General features: G+C 36.7%; 1 protein-coding gene across 1 annotated transcript in view; it reads right to left on the bottom strand.

Moving 5' to 3' along the window:
- The window catches only part of LOC131155228 (myosin-9), a 99,868-nt gene that overhangs the window by 42,265 nt on the left and 42,577 nt on the right, over positions 1-15,026 (bottom strand). The window contains exons 13-21 of the mRNA XM_058108219.1: positions 11,221-11,258; positions 10,961-11,087; positions 10,708-10,878; positions 5,214-5,345; positions 4,990-5,099; positions 4,784-4,844; positions 4,332-4,509; positions 3,866-4,077; positions 3,653-3,772 (exon numbers count right to left, since the gene is read on the bottom strand). Coding sequence (XP_057964202.1) covers positions 3,653-3,772; positions 3,866-4,077; positions 4,332-4,509; positions 4,784-4,844; positions 4,990-5,099; positions 5,214-5,345; positions 10,708-10,878; positions 10,961-11,087; positions 11,221-11,258 — 1,149 coding nt within the window. The remainder of the gene's footprint in view (positions 1-3,652; positions 3,773-3,865; positions 4,078-4,331; positions 4,510-4,783; positions 4,845-4,989; positions 5,100-5,213; positions 5,346-10,707; positions 10,879-10,960; positions 11,088-11,220; positions 11,259-15,026) is intronic.

Genomic DNA, 15,026 nt, shown 5'->3' on the forward strand with positions numbered 1-15,026 from the left:
TTTATTGTGGATTATGTGTAATACTATAATTCAGCATTGGTAGTCAGGAAAAAAGTGTTAAATGGGTATTTTTCCATATTCATTATGCCCATCCATCTCCAAGTGCGACTAAGCTACGTAAGGGAAACTGCTAAGACTTTGAAACACTGAACAGCCAACAACCTAATGGCCTAGGTCAAGTGACGCTTAGGACTAACTATCCATTTATACGAATTAGGACTAACTATTCAGTTACATTCATGCAAGCTAAAACAACAACAGAAATATAAATAAATAAGTTAACGTATTTTGTTTACAGATATCCAAAAATTGGCAAGAAAAAAAATTAAATTCAGCATTATATTGAATTTCAAATCAGTTGCAGTGATGAAGAACACACTTGGAGCTGGCCAAGGAGGAAAATAGCAAACACATGCTAGATCCAGGGCCCTCTAAACTTCTACTCAACAGGACACAGTCCTCTGGCAAGCCTGGCTCCACAACCTTAACCCCCCCCCCCCCCCCCAACATTCTCCTGGGCTCACTGCATTTGGTTCAAACACAAAATCCCCAGGCATTCCTTCATATCTTGGTTAGCTAACTACTCTGGACAAGCTTCTAGCATGGAGGAAAAGCACAAAATGCAGTATGCAGGCTCTGTAACTCCCAACCACCAAGCACATCCACAAAGCAGTCCTTCATCAACTAGGCTCAAATAGACAAGTTCTACGCTGGGAGCAGACTGCTAGTTGGCTTACCTCACTCGGGTCCCCACAAACTGCCTATATGCAAAAACTAGCTTGGAATGCAACCATATACTACACTTAGATAGGGAAAAACAGCTTGTTGTGCGAGAGTATCCCCTCAAATGCTGAGCCTTCTTGATGTAAGAGACAGAAGAGCTCAATCTTACCCTTTGTTTGCTGTACATGTGTATCATATCATGTATCCTGAAACTTCCATTGGTGCAATAAAACGTCTCTTACCTTGTTGCAAAAAAACAAGAATTCAGGATAGAGTACCATAAAGTTATGAGGATGCAGAGCTGTTCCTTTTACACATCAAAATCATGAGATTATATATTTTACCTCACACTATAACCAACTAGGGGTGTACAAAATTTACCGAAAAACCGAAAACCGGACCGAAACCGGACCGAAACACATTTCGGTTCGGTTTTTCGGTTTGCGGTTTCGGTTTCGGTTTTGGAATATAAAAAATTTCGGTTTCGGTTTCGGTTTCGGTTTGGGACCAAAACCGAACCGAAAAAACCGAAAACCGAATTAATAAAAATAATTATATAATTATATATTATAGGTGCTGCTGGTGTTGCCGTGTTGGATCGCCAGTCGCCGGCGAGAAACCACCTCCAAATCCACCTCTGGTCGGTCTAGATGGCGGAGATTTCTGGGACGAAGTCCATGGCTCCATGCGACGCTTGCGCTCCTCTTCTTCGAGCTTAAGAGAGATGCCTCGGACACGATGGACACGACGGACAGAACACAATCAACACAGAACCCTTCTGCCTTCTGGATCCGTTTCATGAGGTGGGTGGAGAACAGGAGAAGCCGGCGATCTTGTTTCGGAGGCGCTTGGAGGGGATAATGGCCACTTCTTGGATGATCTTCTTGTTGGTGAAACGGATCCAGAACTTGCCGTGGAAATCCAGGGTCATGCGACTGCCGAGAAGATTTCTCGATCACCTGCCGGCTGCCGAGAAGATTTCTTCACCGTCTTGGTGTGCAGTGCACAGTGCGCACCTCCATCTCTGTTTGTGTGTGTGTGTTTGCGAGAGAGAGAGAGAGAGAGAGAGAGAGGCCGGTGGCCACCGGTGAACTGCAAAAAGGGCAAGCAGATCTGCGAAGGAACATGCAGCTGCAGGAACCTGCTAGCCATCCCACATCGTTTGGAAATGGGAAATGAACTAGGATCCCACCTTATATATTTTATATGGATCCTTCTTTGAACATGTATCAAGGTTTGGGCTTTGCAACTAAAGCCTTGGCCCAGGAGTTCTGTGTCGTGATGGGCTGTGGCTCCCAGGCCCGAGTATTAATATTATTTTGATATTTTAAAATTCGGTAAAACCGAAAATAACCGAACCGAACCGGGAAGTTCACGGTTTGGTTTGTTCATAAACCGACGGTATACGGTTCGGTTTCGGTTCAGTTATTTTGAAAACCGAGGACTTCGGTTCGGTTGGCGGTTTTGGCAAAAACCGAACCGAACCGAACCGTGTACACCCCTATAACCAACCACAGTATTTAAGACATAAAAACCTATAAATATCAAGATAAGCACAATGGTTAACTGAAGAGCAAGACCAACCCAACTCTAGTGTGTTGCTCAGTTCAATTACACCAGTATTTGATCCAGCCCCAGTTTCAATACATACTAAAATTTAGAAAACCAATTAAGTCACTTCTGTTCTGGCACTTCGCCAGTTTCTTGGCAAACCTTTTGCCTGCCTATTCATGTAGTTTTCATCAGTGCCCTTAAGTGCCTATGGCATCAGAACTAAGGAATGCAAAATTATTTTCTGAAACAAGAGAACTAATGGTGCATCACTCCACCCTCCCCCCCCCCCCCCCCGGCACCAAAAAAGTGAAAAAACTCATTAGCTGTCTCCAGAAATAACAGTATCCCCAACCAAACACACAGAGAGGGAGATAGAGAGAGATTGAGCACAAAATTCAGACTCCTTCATCTTTCAATCTGTAATGGATCATGTTATCGGTTACGTAGAACCATTGTTAGTAGATAAGAATGATTGAGGGGAGGGTATTATGGCCATGCCGATGTACTTGACATATAGTATAAATAGAGGGAAGACCTATGGCTATCATCTGGTCTTGCAATTTACACAATACTGTTAACATGGTATCAGGGCTATGATTGCCAGGAGGTTCTGGGTTCTAGTTTTGTTACCTGCATTTATTGTGTGGTGGTTTAATTATTATCTTATTCCCTGTAATGAGTGTTATTCATCGTTTGTTTTGTCTTTATGCATTCAATAAAGCTGCACATGAGAGAAAGTATTAAAGCTTGGCATATACTGTTGGCCCACAACATAACAGCTTAAGCTTTTATGGTTATTCTGATATACTAGACATTTATTATAAATAGACAGGGAGGCATATGGCTGTGATCAGGTCTTCCAATCTACTCAGTATGACATGCATCCAGCAATCAAAGTTGATTTGCAGATTCTATTTCTACCAATTTCAACATGGAAACAACCAAATGCTTGATTGGTACAATCAAAGATGGCTGGTCTATTCAATGAGGATATAATCATAGTTCTGAAAATGTGTAGATGATTTAGACTAAAACTGAAAACTATAACTAATACAGATATACTTACAGACAGTACTTTGTGGACAATTGTGTCATTAAAAATAAAATAAATTCATTACATATTTGGTGTCTAGAAATCTATCAAGTAAAAGCAACCTTAAAAATGATGACTAACAGAATTAAGTATGCTGCATGGCCTCATGTGCAATGTAGGTGTTTTTCAGATTCTGAGTAAAATTGTTGGGTGGGCATCTTGGAATTGGTATCCCAAAAAAATAACAAAAAGAAAAGCAGAGGTTCAAATTACCTAATACAATTTCAATAGCACAAGAAAATTTTTCTAAATAAGTAATAGCATAAGGACGGTGATGCTTACCTTCTTTAATTTCTTAAGCTCTCTCCTGCCAATCACCACTCTCCATCTACACTGTGAAACCACTGCTGCCCTTCTAAGCTGATTGTAAGATTTCAAAGCTAAATGACAGCGCCAACAGGTCTGCAAGATATCTCATATTACAATTCTTGAGGAAAAGCAGAAGGATTCAATGATGCATATTTTCTTGCAGCCATATATTAACCAAGCATTAACCTGGATACTGATCACTGCACGGGATGTGGTTCTTTTTCTATAATTGAATTCATCATGAGCAGCCATCGCCCGTAGACTTGTCTGCATGACAACCACCGAGAACTTTAGCTTGCAATAGGCATATCTGACCAGATGTGTCCGCAAATTTTTCTGAATTGTTACAGCAGCTTCCTCCCTCTTGACATCCTCATACAATTTGCAAGCTAGTCTTCCTAGAAATCGCAACAAAAAGGAATAAAACATGTGATAATATGCAACATGTAAGATAGAGAATAAGCACTGAATTGAAACTTTAGAGTGAGTGAATTAGAAAAAAAGGAAACAAAAGAAAACGAAGAGCATGTTTGTGATCCAATGAGTGCATAAGCTAAAAAAATTCCAGAATTTTGTCCAATGCACTTTCTGAATAACCTTAGATTTCACAAGGAACCTGCTATATATTTCAAGGTTTTTCAGTTGGACTAACCTCTCCACAAAGATTGTACATAAATAGCAGCCTTCCGTAAAGCAATGAACTCTTTATGGGAAACATGAGCTCTGAACTGCCTTTGAATAATCTTCACTGCGCTGCTGAGCACTACAGTTCTTTGTGCATCTAACTCAGCTATTTGACCGGCTCTGAGGAAAATTTTTGTATTTCCTATCTGCATTACCATTTAGGGATCTATCGTACAGATAAATAAATCTTGCAGAGAGAATATGTCAAAATACATGAGAAGTCTTATGCATGTGCAGTTGTGCCTGTGTGGTCAATTAGAAAATAGACCAATATGAAATTAACATCTGATGATAAAAAATATGTATATACATACATACATATATATATATATATATATATATATATATTATAACTACAACATCAAGAATTTACTAGTAGCAACTAACTTGTTGAAAAAGCAAAGACAGTAGTCATATTACCTGAAACCCTATAATTGCCATCTTTTCCAAAATAATTTTGCATGCAACCTTGTCATCATATCTGCAATAAATAAAATCTGAAATAAAAAACCAAATTATGTAAAATCATCCGATCCCATCAGGAACTTCAAGTTGAGCAAATGCCAAGAATGGTTAATAGGATACAACAAATTTTCCCATAGTCTAGAACATAGACTATAACTTACTTTCCTTCCAAAACCTCTGGGGCAAGAATACCAAATCGTCTTAGGAATTCAAGAAATGTCTTGCGAGTAGGGTATCCAGCACAACTGATCCTAATTGCCTCTAGAACACCCTAAACAGACAATAATGAGCATGAAATTCCAAATCATGGATGACATTAGCACACATTACCTTTAAAAAAGGAAGAAGAAAAAGACATCGGCATACAGTTTCAAATTGTACTCACACCAGAGCGTAACTGTTGCATGACATTGAGATTCTCAAATATGGCAGGTCTTAGAAGATTATTAGGCTTCACACATCTAATATAGTGTGGTTCTGTCGAATTTAGTGTGTCCATCAGTTGTTGTAGTTGTAGCTGCACCAGTTAGGCCAAACATCAAGTGGAGAAGAATGACTTGCCAATAATAGTTACAAGATATACACTCCTCCCCCCCCCCCCCCCCCCCTCCCACACACACACACACAAAAATATTTAAATAAATAGTATTCTTTAATGTAGTATTATAGTAATTCCCAATTATTAATTATATTTTCACAAACCAACTTTGCTCTAAGTGCCAGACCCAAAAGCTTTAAAAATATTAGTCTTTTATCATAACAATGTGTTAATTATCACAACTAACGAATATCTTTCGAGCTCCTGTAGCATCATATTTGGAAAGGAAAGGAAGGATGTTGTAAATTTGAAGGGTGATAGGACTCAATATCAAAGGCTTGAGAATAAATTTCTTGGGGAAAAAGAGGCCTTTGGATGAAAGGGATGCATACTCAAGCAGTTCAATCCAGCAAACTGACACTTAAAGAGTTAGGACTTAAGACTTTGATTCTTGTATTTCTTTCTGCAACTAGTCTTGAGTTCGGGTTAATCATGTGGCTCCATTTTGGCCTTCAAGCCCAACATATTCAATTTTGGCCTTAGAAAGTATTTTAAGTAAATTTGGAGTCAAAAACAAGCCTATGGTGTTGGACCAGATATCCATTATTTCAGGTAGGATGTCTGATCAACATATCCATTGGCCCTTCACTACTAGTAAAGGAGTAGAGAACTAATCCTCAAAGGTTGGACAAATCCCTGCACATTTGTACCAAGTACAAACAGAAAGTAAGAGAGCTAGGATTATCCGATCCATGAAGCATAAAAAATATTTTTCAATGGCGGCTTGAACTAGAATAATTTTTCTATTATTTGAGTGCTTGATCATTGTAAATTGACTCTAGTGATCATGGTTTTAAATAAAGGCCGCAACCATTATGTAACGCCGTTACGTAATGGTTTTTTGGGTTACCGATATCGTTACACACTGCGAAATCGGTGGGAAGAAAAAGCACAGCCGTAGTGGCCGTTACAGACTGCGACCATTACGTAAAGGCCGCTACGGCCGTTACGTAACCGCTACAGGACTGTTACACCAAAAAATTGTTTTATTTTTTACTTTTTCTTCTCACTTTTTCCCTCTCTTTCATATATCATTCTCAATATACCTAGTGGTAAGAGTGGGAAAAGATTATAATGAGGATGACAATGATACAAAATTTATTATTTCTTTAAATACTAACAATAGATGCATTAATTAACAATTTCAAAATACTAACTTGTTAGGAAAATATTTTATTTTGATAATATTAGTAATGTGATATTTATGTTCTATATTTTTCAACTTCAACCTTCTTTCTTCTCTAGCTATTTTATATTTGCATTATTCTTATGTCTTATGTGTCTAATAGATTAATGGAGTGTATAATGTATTTTTTTTTATTAATTAATTTAGCACACATAAGAATTTATCACAGATAAGAACAATTAGAAGTATAAATACGCACACACACGTAATTTTTCTATCAATGGTGGTTTAAAACAAATGTAAACTTGTTACCCTTACCAAATAACTTAGTTACACGAACTAAAGGATCCAAAACACACTAAAACTCTTTCTAGGAAGGGCTAAAAGCTTAAAACATGCAAGTACGCTAATATGCATAAGGTTGTGCGTGCTTCAAAAATATTCACGGCCATTACACCCGCTTCCTGTTATGTAACATCCGCTACTCACGCTTCCCGTTACACCCATTACTGCTACATTACGCTACCCGCTACCGCGATTTAAAACCATGCTTGTGATAGTGCTTCATTTGTAGTCATTCTTCAACCCTAAGTAAAAAATTCATGGTGCAAGCGCGACAACTAGAGCGTGACATCACCTATTTCCAAAACTCTATGATATTAAGAATGCCTCTAGAGTGCCTATTTTTACATCATTTTGTAAAATTATATAAGTTGGTATATTTTGTTGAAAATAATAATTAATGCAGAATTACACAAACAACAAGTCAACTATGGTCCATATTAAATCAACTATCAACTACTTATGTAATTGCATGGTTAAAAATACAAACAATTTCAATGTCTTCTTTCTCTTACAGATGGATACAACTTCATATGATTAAAATAGAGTGCATTCATCATCCTTCTTTCCAAGGATCTTGATATCACTCACATAAATAAAAAAAATAAAAGATTTATAAAATATATACCCTATTCTTGACAATAAATGTATAATTTGTAATTTACCTTATCCTAGCATGACTACTATTAGAAGGGAATATATTCTTTTAGTAATTAGGTGGTGTAGGTTGGGGTATTCTTGTCCTCCATATATTTTTATTATTAATATATAAAAAAGGCAAGCCTGGAACTGTACAAATCCCTCCAGGACAGCCAAGTGCTACCTCTCATCTGTGTCTCCCTTGTTTCCCCCATTCTCTTATTCTCTTCTTCTTCTCCAAATGAAACATCATGCTTACTTCGTGGAATGGAATGGGTTAGGAATGGAATGGAATGAAAATTTAAATAGAGAATAAGAAGAAATCATGTGATAAATTCCATTCCATTCATATGTACCAAACGCGTACCAAGTTTTGTATTTTCTTCATTGAATATTCTATTCATTTTAGATACTCCAAAATATAATAAACTTAAAATTATATTAAAGTATATCTTTTCTTCATAAAATTAGAAACAACAAAAAGATTAAATTCCATTGGGAATCATCATGTGGCCATGCTCATTTTGCAAATACAAATTAGAGTTAATGATTGATCTCACTATCTCTACTTCCTTTTCTCCTTCTAACTTTCAATTCCAAGCTCTAAGATTCTCGTTGTACTCCAATTTTAGTGCTCAACATCTAACCTCCTGGTCATTTTCTAATGGTACTCAACCTTTAAAAAAAAAAATTAAAATTTTGAGCGTTAAATTCTAATTTTTATCTTTTGGCAAATTTATTATAAAATTATGTCCTTTCCTTTACATAGTACGACGTTATTTTCTAGGAAAGATAATAAAATGACATGATTTCATATATATAAAAGAATGATGTTTTGTATAGATGATAGGGCCTGCTGATTATTTGGGGTTGTTTCAAGTGTTCTTTCTGGTTTTTCGACTTTTAGTTTTTCTGGGGTAAGCCAGAGTTTTGAAAGAGATGCCTTACTCTCCCGCTTGTACATTCCTATTCTATCAATGAAATTCTTTTGTTATCCAACAAAAAAAAAAAAATGATGTTTTGTGATTTTTGATAGTTTTTCCCATATAAAACCATAATTCTTGCATTTGTAAAAGTAATTCAAACTTAGTATGTTTTCTAAAGCATAGTTCGAGCGCTCTAAAATAATAATTGACTAGTTTTCTATGAACTTGATCAAAATTCTCAAATCTACAAATTGAAGTGAGAGCACCTCCCTGGTTAGACAAATTGGGTTCCCTAGTGCCTACCCTTTGTTTGACTTGGGGTGAGATACCCTTATTAGTGATTATCAAAAAACTGTGCAAAGAGACTTGAAGGAGCTTGCTTGATTGAAGCAAGTGGCATTGTATCAAAGTTGATAGCAGAGAACGGTTGAGGAATGTAATCAATGGGCAGAAGAGGTATGTCAAAGGAGCCATAGTTCTATAAAAATGGGTATTTACACCCCCTTCCTATTCTCTTCACCTATCATTTATTTATTTTTATTTTTTTTTATAGTGAAAGAAGAGAAGAATTTACCAAGAGGAGAACAATACATCTCAGGTCAAATTCTGGACTAAACCAAAAGAAATTAACTAAAAAACAAATAAATACTAGGGAAAATCAAAGCAAAAGATTCCTCCATTCTCGCTGAACTTCCGTAAAGCTAACTCCCTTAAAGCAGCCAAAGCTAACATACCATAAAGAGGCCAAGTATTGAATCTTTTCCCAAACCAGCTGCCAATTCGATTTTTTGCCCTGAAAAAATCCGTGCATTACACTCCAACCATAATCCCCACAACACTGCAAAAACACTGCATTTCCAAAGTGCAGCCTTATCCTTCCTTCTTCCAAAACGCTCAAAATAAATAGCCAACATTCCCTCCACCGAGGCCAAGTAAACCCAAGTTTCACCCATCACACCAAATATATTATTCCAGATTCTCCAAGCATAATCATGGTGTAAAAACAGATAAGATACCATTTGAGAATTCAAGTAACAGAGCACACAAACATCTGGACATAAGACCTTCAAAGATCTCCTAACCTGCAACAGGTTGTTAGTATTGATTCTATTAAGCACAATCAGCCAAATGAAAGCCTTAAATTTTGGGGGAGCTTTGGCCTTTTGAGCAGATTAATATAAAGAAAACCAAGAGTAGGAACGAGTCAAAAACTAAAAAAAAAAAAATGATTTAGAAGAATACACCCCAAATGATCCAAAGCCCAATACCAAGTATCCCTACCTGAAGAAAGGTGACAATTGTTCAATAATGACAACAAGGGGGAAAGTTCCACCAGCCCTCTATCATTTAGAGATCTTCTGAAATGTAAGCTCCAAAAAACCGTACGACTAACTGAATCAACCACAAAGAAGGAAATCATACTATTCCACCTTCAGCTCAACCAAAAGAGAAGAGATAAAGATGTGGATAGAACACCATTGCCCAACCACGAGTTTTTCGAGAAACAAATTCAAGAACCTCTCCTCACCATAAATTTAATGTGAGTAAATAAGGGATAGCCTATCAATTGTTATTTGTACATGTGGTTTCTTCTTTGCTTATATTGTATCAAAGCTAGTTTCATGAGGGGCATGCATTAATTTGATATCGCAACTAATTTGCTTTCCCCTCTTGGGTTGCCTCTTAGGAAACACTAAGGCTTATGCTTAGTACCTCCTAATATTTATTAATTAAGAAAAAATTTAAAATTATTTAGAATATCAATTATTTGATTAATAAGGCACCTAATAATATTTTAAAAAGTCTAATAATTAATTTAAAAATAAAAAGGTAAAGAAACTCAAATATACAACAACAAAATGATGTTTGCAGCACTTTCTATAGTTACATGAAAATTGGAGAATGAATTTGATGCAAATAAAGAAATTCTAATTATTAAAAGTTCACAAAGAAGTGACACTTGAAAAAGAACAACAAAACAAAAAACCATTGGTTTAAAGTTTCTTTTATCTGTATCAACTTTTTTGGTATAAAATCTGTCATAAGTGGTATTTGTAGTAAATATTTACATATAATATGAACATCACAGAATGAAGGAATTTTATTTGCTCAATTATATCTTAAATTAATGACAAATAATATTTGTTCATAACCAATAATTTTGTTTCTACCATAAAAATTACACACATATATGCATACATGGAAAAAATCCACTGCTATTCTAATTAACTGACAGATGTGAAGATACCTTAAAACGAGAACCTATAGATGAGAACTTGGAAAATTTGGTTGTTTCCTCCAGAATTTGGGGGAAAAGGCTTGTTACAAAGCAACAATTAGAGGCACTCAATAGGCCTTGATGTTCCAAAACAACATAGTCTTTGTTTTTGTCAAGAAATTGGTCAGATTGATATTGAACCTGAGATAAAATGAAAATATGTAAAAAAAAACACAATACATTATGCAGTAAATCTTACAGTGAACATCAGGCATCAACGCACCTCTCCAGCATAATGAGCGATCGTGAAACCTGTGCTAGACAATTTTGGCTTGATAAAGCGTTTGTGGACTTTGAATGTCTGATAAAGCTTTTGTGAAAACGTCTCATGAGTTGACTTTGGAAACATACTGGAAACAGGATTCCGCCAAATAAACCAGTGGGAAGAAAAAAAGGAAACAATTCAACTGAAATAAGATAAACTTCCCTCAAAAGGGGAAGAGTATCACAGAGAGTAAAAATAAATAAATTATATTACCATACCATGCTTCATCAAGCAGAGCTAGGATCCCTCCAGGTTTCTGGAAAAGTAATAAGAAATGTTAAAGATCCACGCATGAAATTCAGAAGTTCATGTACAAATCAAGGTGAATGAACATTATAACTATTACTGGTACAGGAATTCTCATTAGAATCAGATATTATCAAGAAATGTAACAACTGTAATCATGGCTTGCAAATGATTTTTTTTTAATAAACAAAGAATTGTATTAAAAGAGAGAAGAATGTACATCAGAAAAATAGAAAGAGAAAGGAAAAGAAAAAAGAAAAGACAGGGAGAATAAGAAATCCCCCCTTTAAATCAATAAAAACTAGTTACAAGGAATGCAACCTAAACAGAGAATTAAACTCAATGTAACAGAGCCAACCAATCCCGCTGCATGTCTTCTAGAGAAACATGACAAAAAAACCATTTGCTGACACCCACAGCAATGCAGGATATACCACTCCACTCCAAAGCAATTGTTAGTAGTAGCCACACCTTTGAATATTCTAGTGTTCCTTTCCAACCAAACACCAAATAATAGCCATAACAGTGCAACACCATAGAGCTTTCCTATCTTTCCCTTTGCCAAAACCCCTAAAACGTTACGGTATAAAAGGCCTTCAAAATGTATGGGCAGACCAAATTTTAACCATTTATACCAAATAACTTCATTCCAAATAGCCAATGTGAAAGGGCAATGAAGAAAGAGATGTGCCCAAGTCTATTCACTCTTCATGCAAAGGACACAATTGTCGGGGGACCTGGCCTTATTAGGTCTTCTCTTCTAAAGCAAATCATTGGCATTAATTCTTTCAAGTATCGGAGCTCAAATGAAAGCTTTTATTTATGAGGGAGCTTTAGCTTTCCAAATCAGAGGATAGAAAGCAAAACCATCTGCAGTAGAATCACAAGTCAACTAGGTGAAAAAGGTTTTACAAGAGAACTCCCCAGAAGTATCTAAACTCCAAACCCTATTATCACTCCCCAAATGAACATGAAAAGAATCAAGGAACCCAGTCAAAAAAACCATCTCATTAATCTCTCTCTCATTTATATTTCTCCCAAAATGGACACCCAATGATCCTCCCAAAAGCAAATACGCTCCCCATAACCCACTATATAACGCACTCCCCATTACCCACTATTTAACACAGTTTAGGAAGGAAATAATCATAAATCTGAGATACAAACCTCCAAGGACTCAAATAAGTAATGTTAATTCCCACTTTAGCATTCGACCCATTTTGTAGCATTCCAAATTTACTGCAAATTACCTTATGCCAAAGAGAATTAGGCTCTAAAGGAAAGCACCATAACCATTTCCCCACCCAAAGAGATGTTTTTGGACACCAAGTTAACAAGACCCAAACCTCCTCCCTTCTAGGCCTACAAACAGTCTTCCAACCTACAAGATGATCTCTACTACCCTCTTCCCCAATAGACCATAAGAAATCCGTCCTTAATTTCTCGATCCTCCTCGCTAATCACACAGTGATTCTAAAAGGAGATAGGTAATACAAAGGGATAGAATATAGACAAGCATGGATAAGGATAATACGACCCCCGAAAGTGAAGAATGCTCCTTTCCACTTGTCCAGTCTCCTATCCACTCTCCAAAATAGGTTCCCAGAAAGAGTCTACATTGGGATTACCACCAAGGGGGACACTTAAACAAGTAATAAGGCCTAGTCAAAATGGCACGGCTAGCTAGCCTAGCAAAAGAATCAACATTAATTCCAAGACCCACCAAAGCATTCTTAAAGAAATTAATTTTCAGCCCCGACACTTTCTCAAACACTTGTAAGATAGTCAACAAATTAGAGAAGCAGCTTACATTATCTGACAGGAAGAGAATAGTATCATCTGCAAACTAAAGATAAGCAATGATGCAATTCTCATAACCTACCTTAATCCCCTCCACCAACCCTATATCTACCATTCTCTCAATCATACTACTCAAGACATCAACAACGATAGTAAAGAGAAAGGGAGAAAGAGGATCTCCCTACCTTAGACCTCTAGATGCACATAACCAAGACTTGACCTCATTGTTTACTAAGATAGAAAAGATCACAAAAAAAAGACACTCTCTAATCCATTTCCTCCACCTCAGACAGAAATCTTTTCTAGCCATAATCTTATCTAAGAAGCTCCACCTCACCCTATCATAAGTTTTCTCAAAATCCAATTTCAATACCAGACCCCTATTATTCCTAGGAACAACATCTTCAACCACCTCATCAGCTAAAAAAGGCAGCATAAGCACTTTGGCTAAGAGAGATAGTGTCCCCCAAGACAGTAGCCAACCTCTTCAATAACACCTTAGTCAAAATCTTATAGACACTAGTTAACAAGCTAATATGTCTAAAGTCCTTGGCTTTAACCGCACCATCTATCTTGGGGACCAAGGTAATAAAAGTGGAATTCAAACTCCTCCCACCACTCCATTGTGAAAGAATTCAAGAAAAATTTTGAGAAGGTCTACCTTCAAGGTCTCCCAACTATCTTGAAAGAAGGCCATAGTAAAACCATTTGGCCCAGGAGCTTTTTATCTATCCATCTCAAAAATCGGGCTTCTAATCTCATCTTTCTCAAAAGGTCTCTTTAGTCAAGTAGCTTTAATAGTTGATATAGGACACCAATCCAGCCCCTCAATCATAACTCTACCCTCATCCTCTAGAAATAAATTCTTGTAAAATTCAATAATCAAGCCAGCAATGAGGTTAGGATCCCTAATAACCTCTCCTCTATCATTCTCAAGTTTTTTAATAAAGTTCCTTCTTCTCCTACTAGTCGCCACCATATGAAAAAACCTAGAATTACAATCTCTATTCCTAACCCAACTAATTAGAGATTTATGTCTCCAACTCATCTCTTCTTTAAAAACAACTTGTTCAAACTCATTAGAAAATTGAACTCATCTACCCATAATGTCCTCAAAACGAGGCCCCTCAGCCAATCTAGCAATTGCACCCAGTTCCTCAAGAATACATTTTTTTTTTTCAAGACCAAACATCACCAAAAGGCTCCTTATTCTAGTTTTTTTTAACTTATCTTTCATATATCTCAATCTTTTCATAAAACATAAACCTTCCCCACCTTAAATAGTGCACTCACCCCCCAATTCCTAACCAAGCTCCGAAAATCTGGATGATTCAACCACATGTTTTCAAATCTAAATGGAGTAGGGCCCCACTTAACAGGATTAGATTCAAGAACCAAAGGGCAATGATCAAAGATCACTCTAAGGAGTACTTCTTGAGTAAAGGTGGGAAAAGTATCTTACCATTCAATGGTAAACATAATCTATCAATCCTAGTAACCACTATCCTATTGCCATTTGCAAACCAAGTAAACTGGACATTCGAGAGTGGAATATCCCTCAATCACACTCCCTAATTGAGGTATCGAAACCCCACATGCTTGAGGTGATTTCTAGAACCTCTCAACTTCTCATTAGTAGTCCTAATAACATTAAATCACCCCCGAAACACCAATGGGGGGAATAAAATCCAAAATTGCAGCTAATTCATCCCAAAAGATGCCCCTCAAACAAGGGTTATTTAGATTCTTGAAGCATAACTAGGTCTCGAGCTACCTTAACAACGATATCCTTAATTTGACGACATTTACAAGGGCAGCCCAAACCTTAATATCCCAGCTCAAAATCTTCATTCTACCACCTTATTGCCCCTATTTCTTTTAAGCTTCCCCCCTCCATAGCCAATGGTAGAGGGTAAGTTTTGCAATTCTTTTTCCACTCTATTCTTTTTCCCCTCATTGGTTCTAAGGGAGACAACAA

The sequence above is a fragment of the Malania oleifera genome, chromosome 5 (genome assembly GCF_029873635.1).
Source record: "Malania oleifera isolate guangnan ecotype guangnan chromosome 5, ASM2987363v1, whole genome shotgun sequence".
NCBI lineage: Eukaryota > Viridiplantae > Streptophyta > Magnoliopsida > Santalales > Ximeniaceae > Malania > Malania oleifera.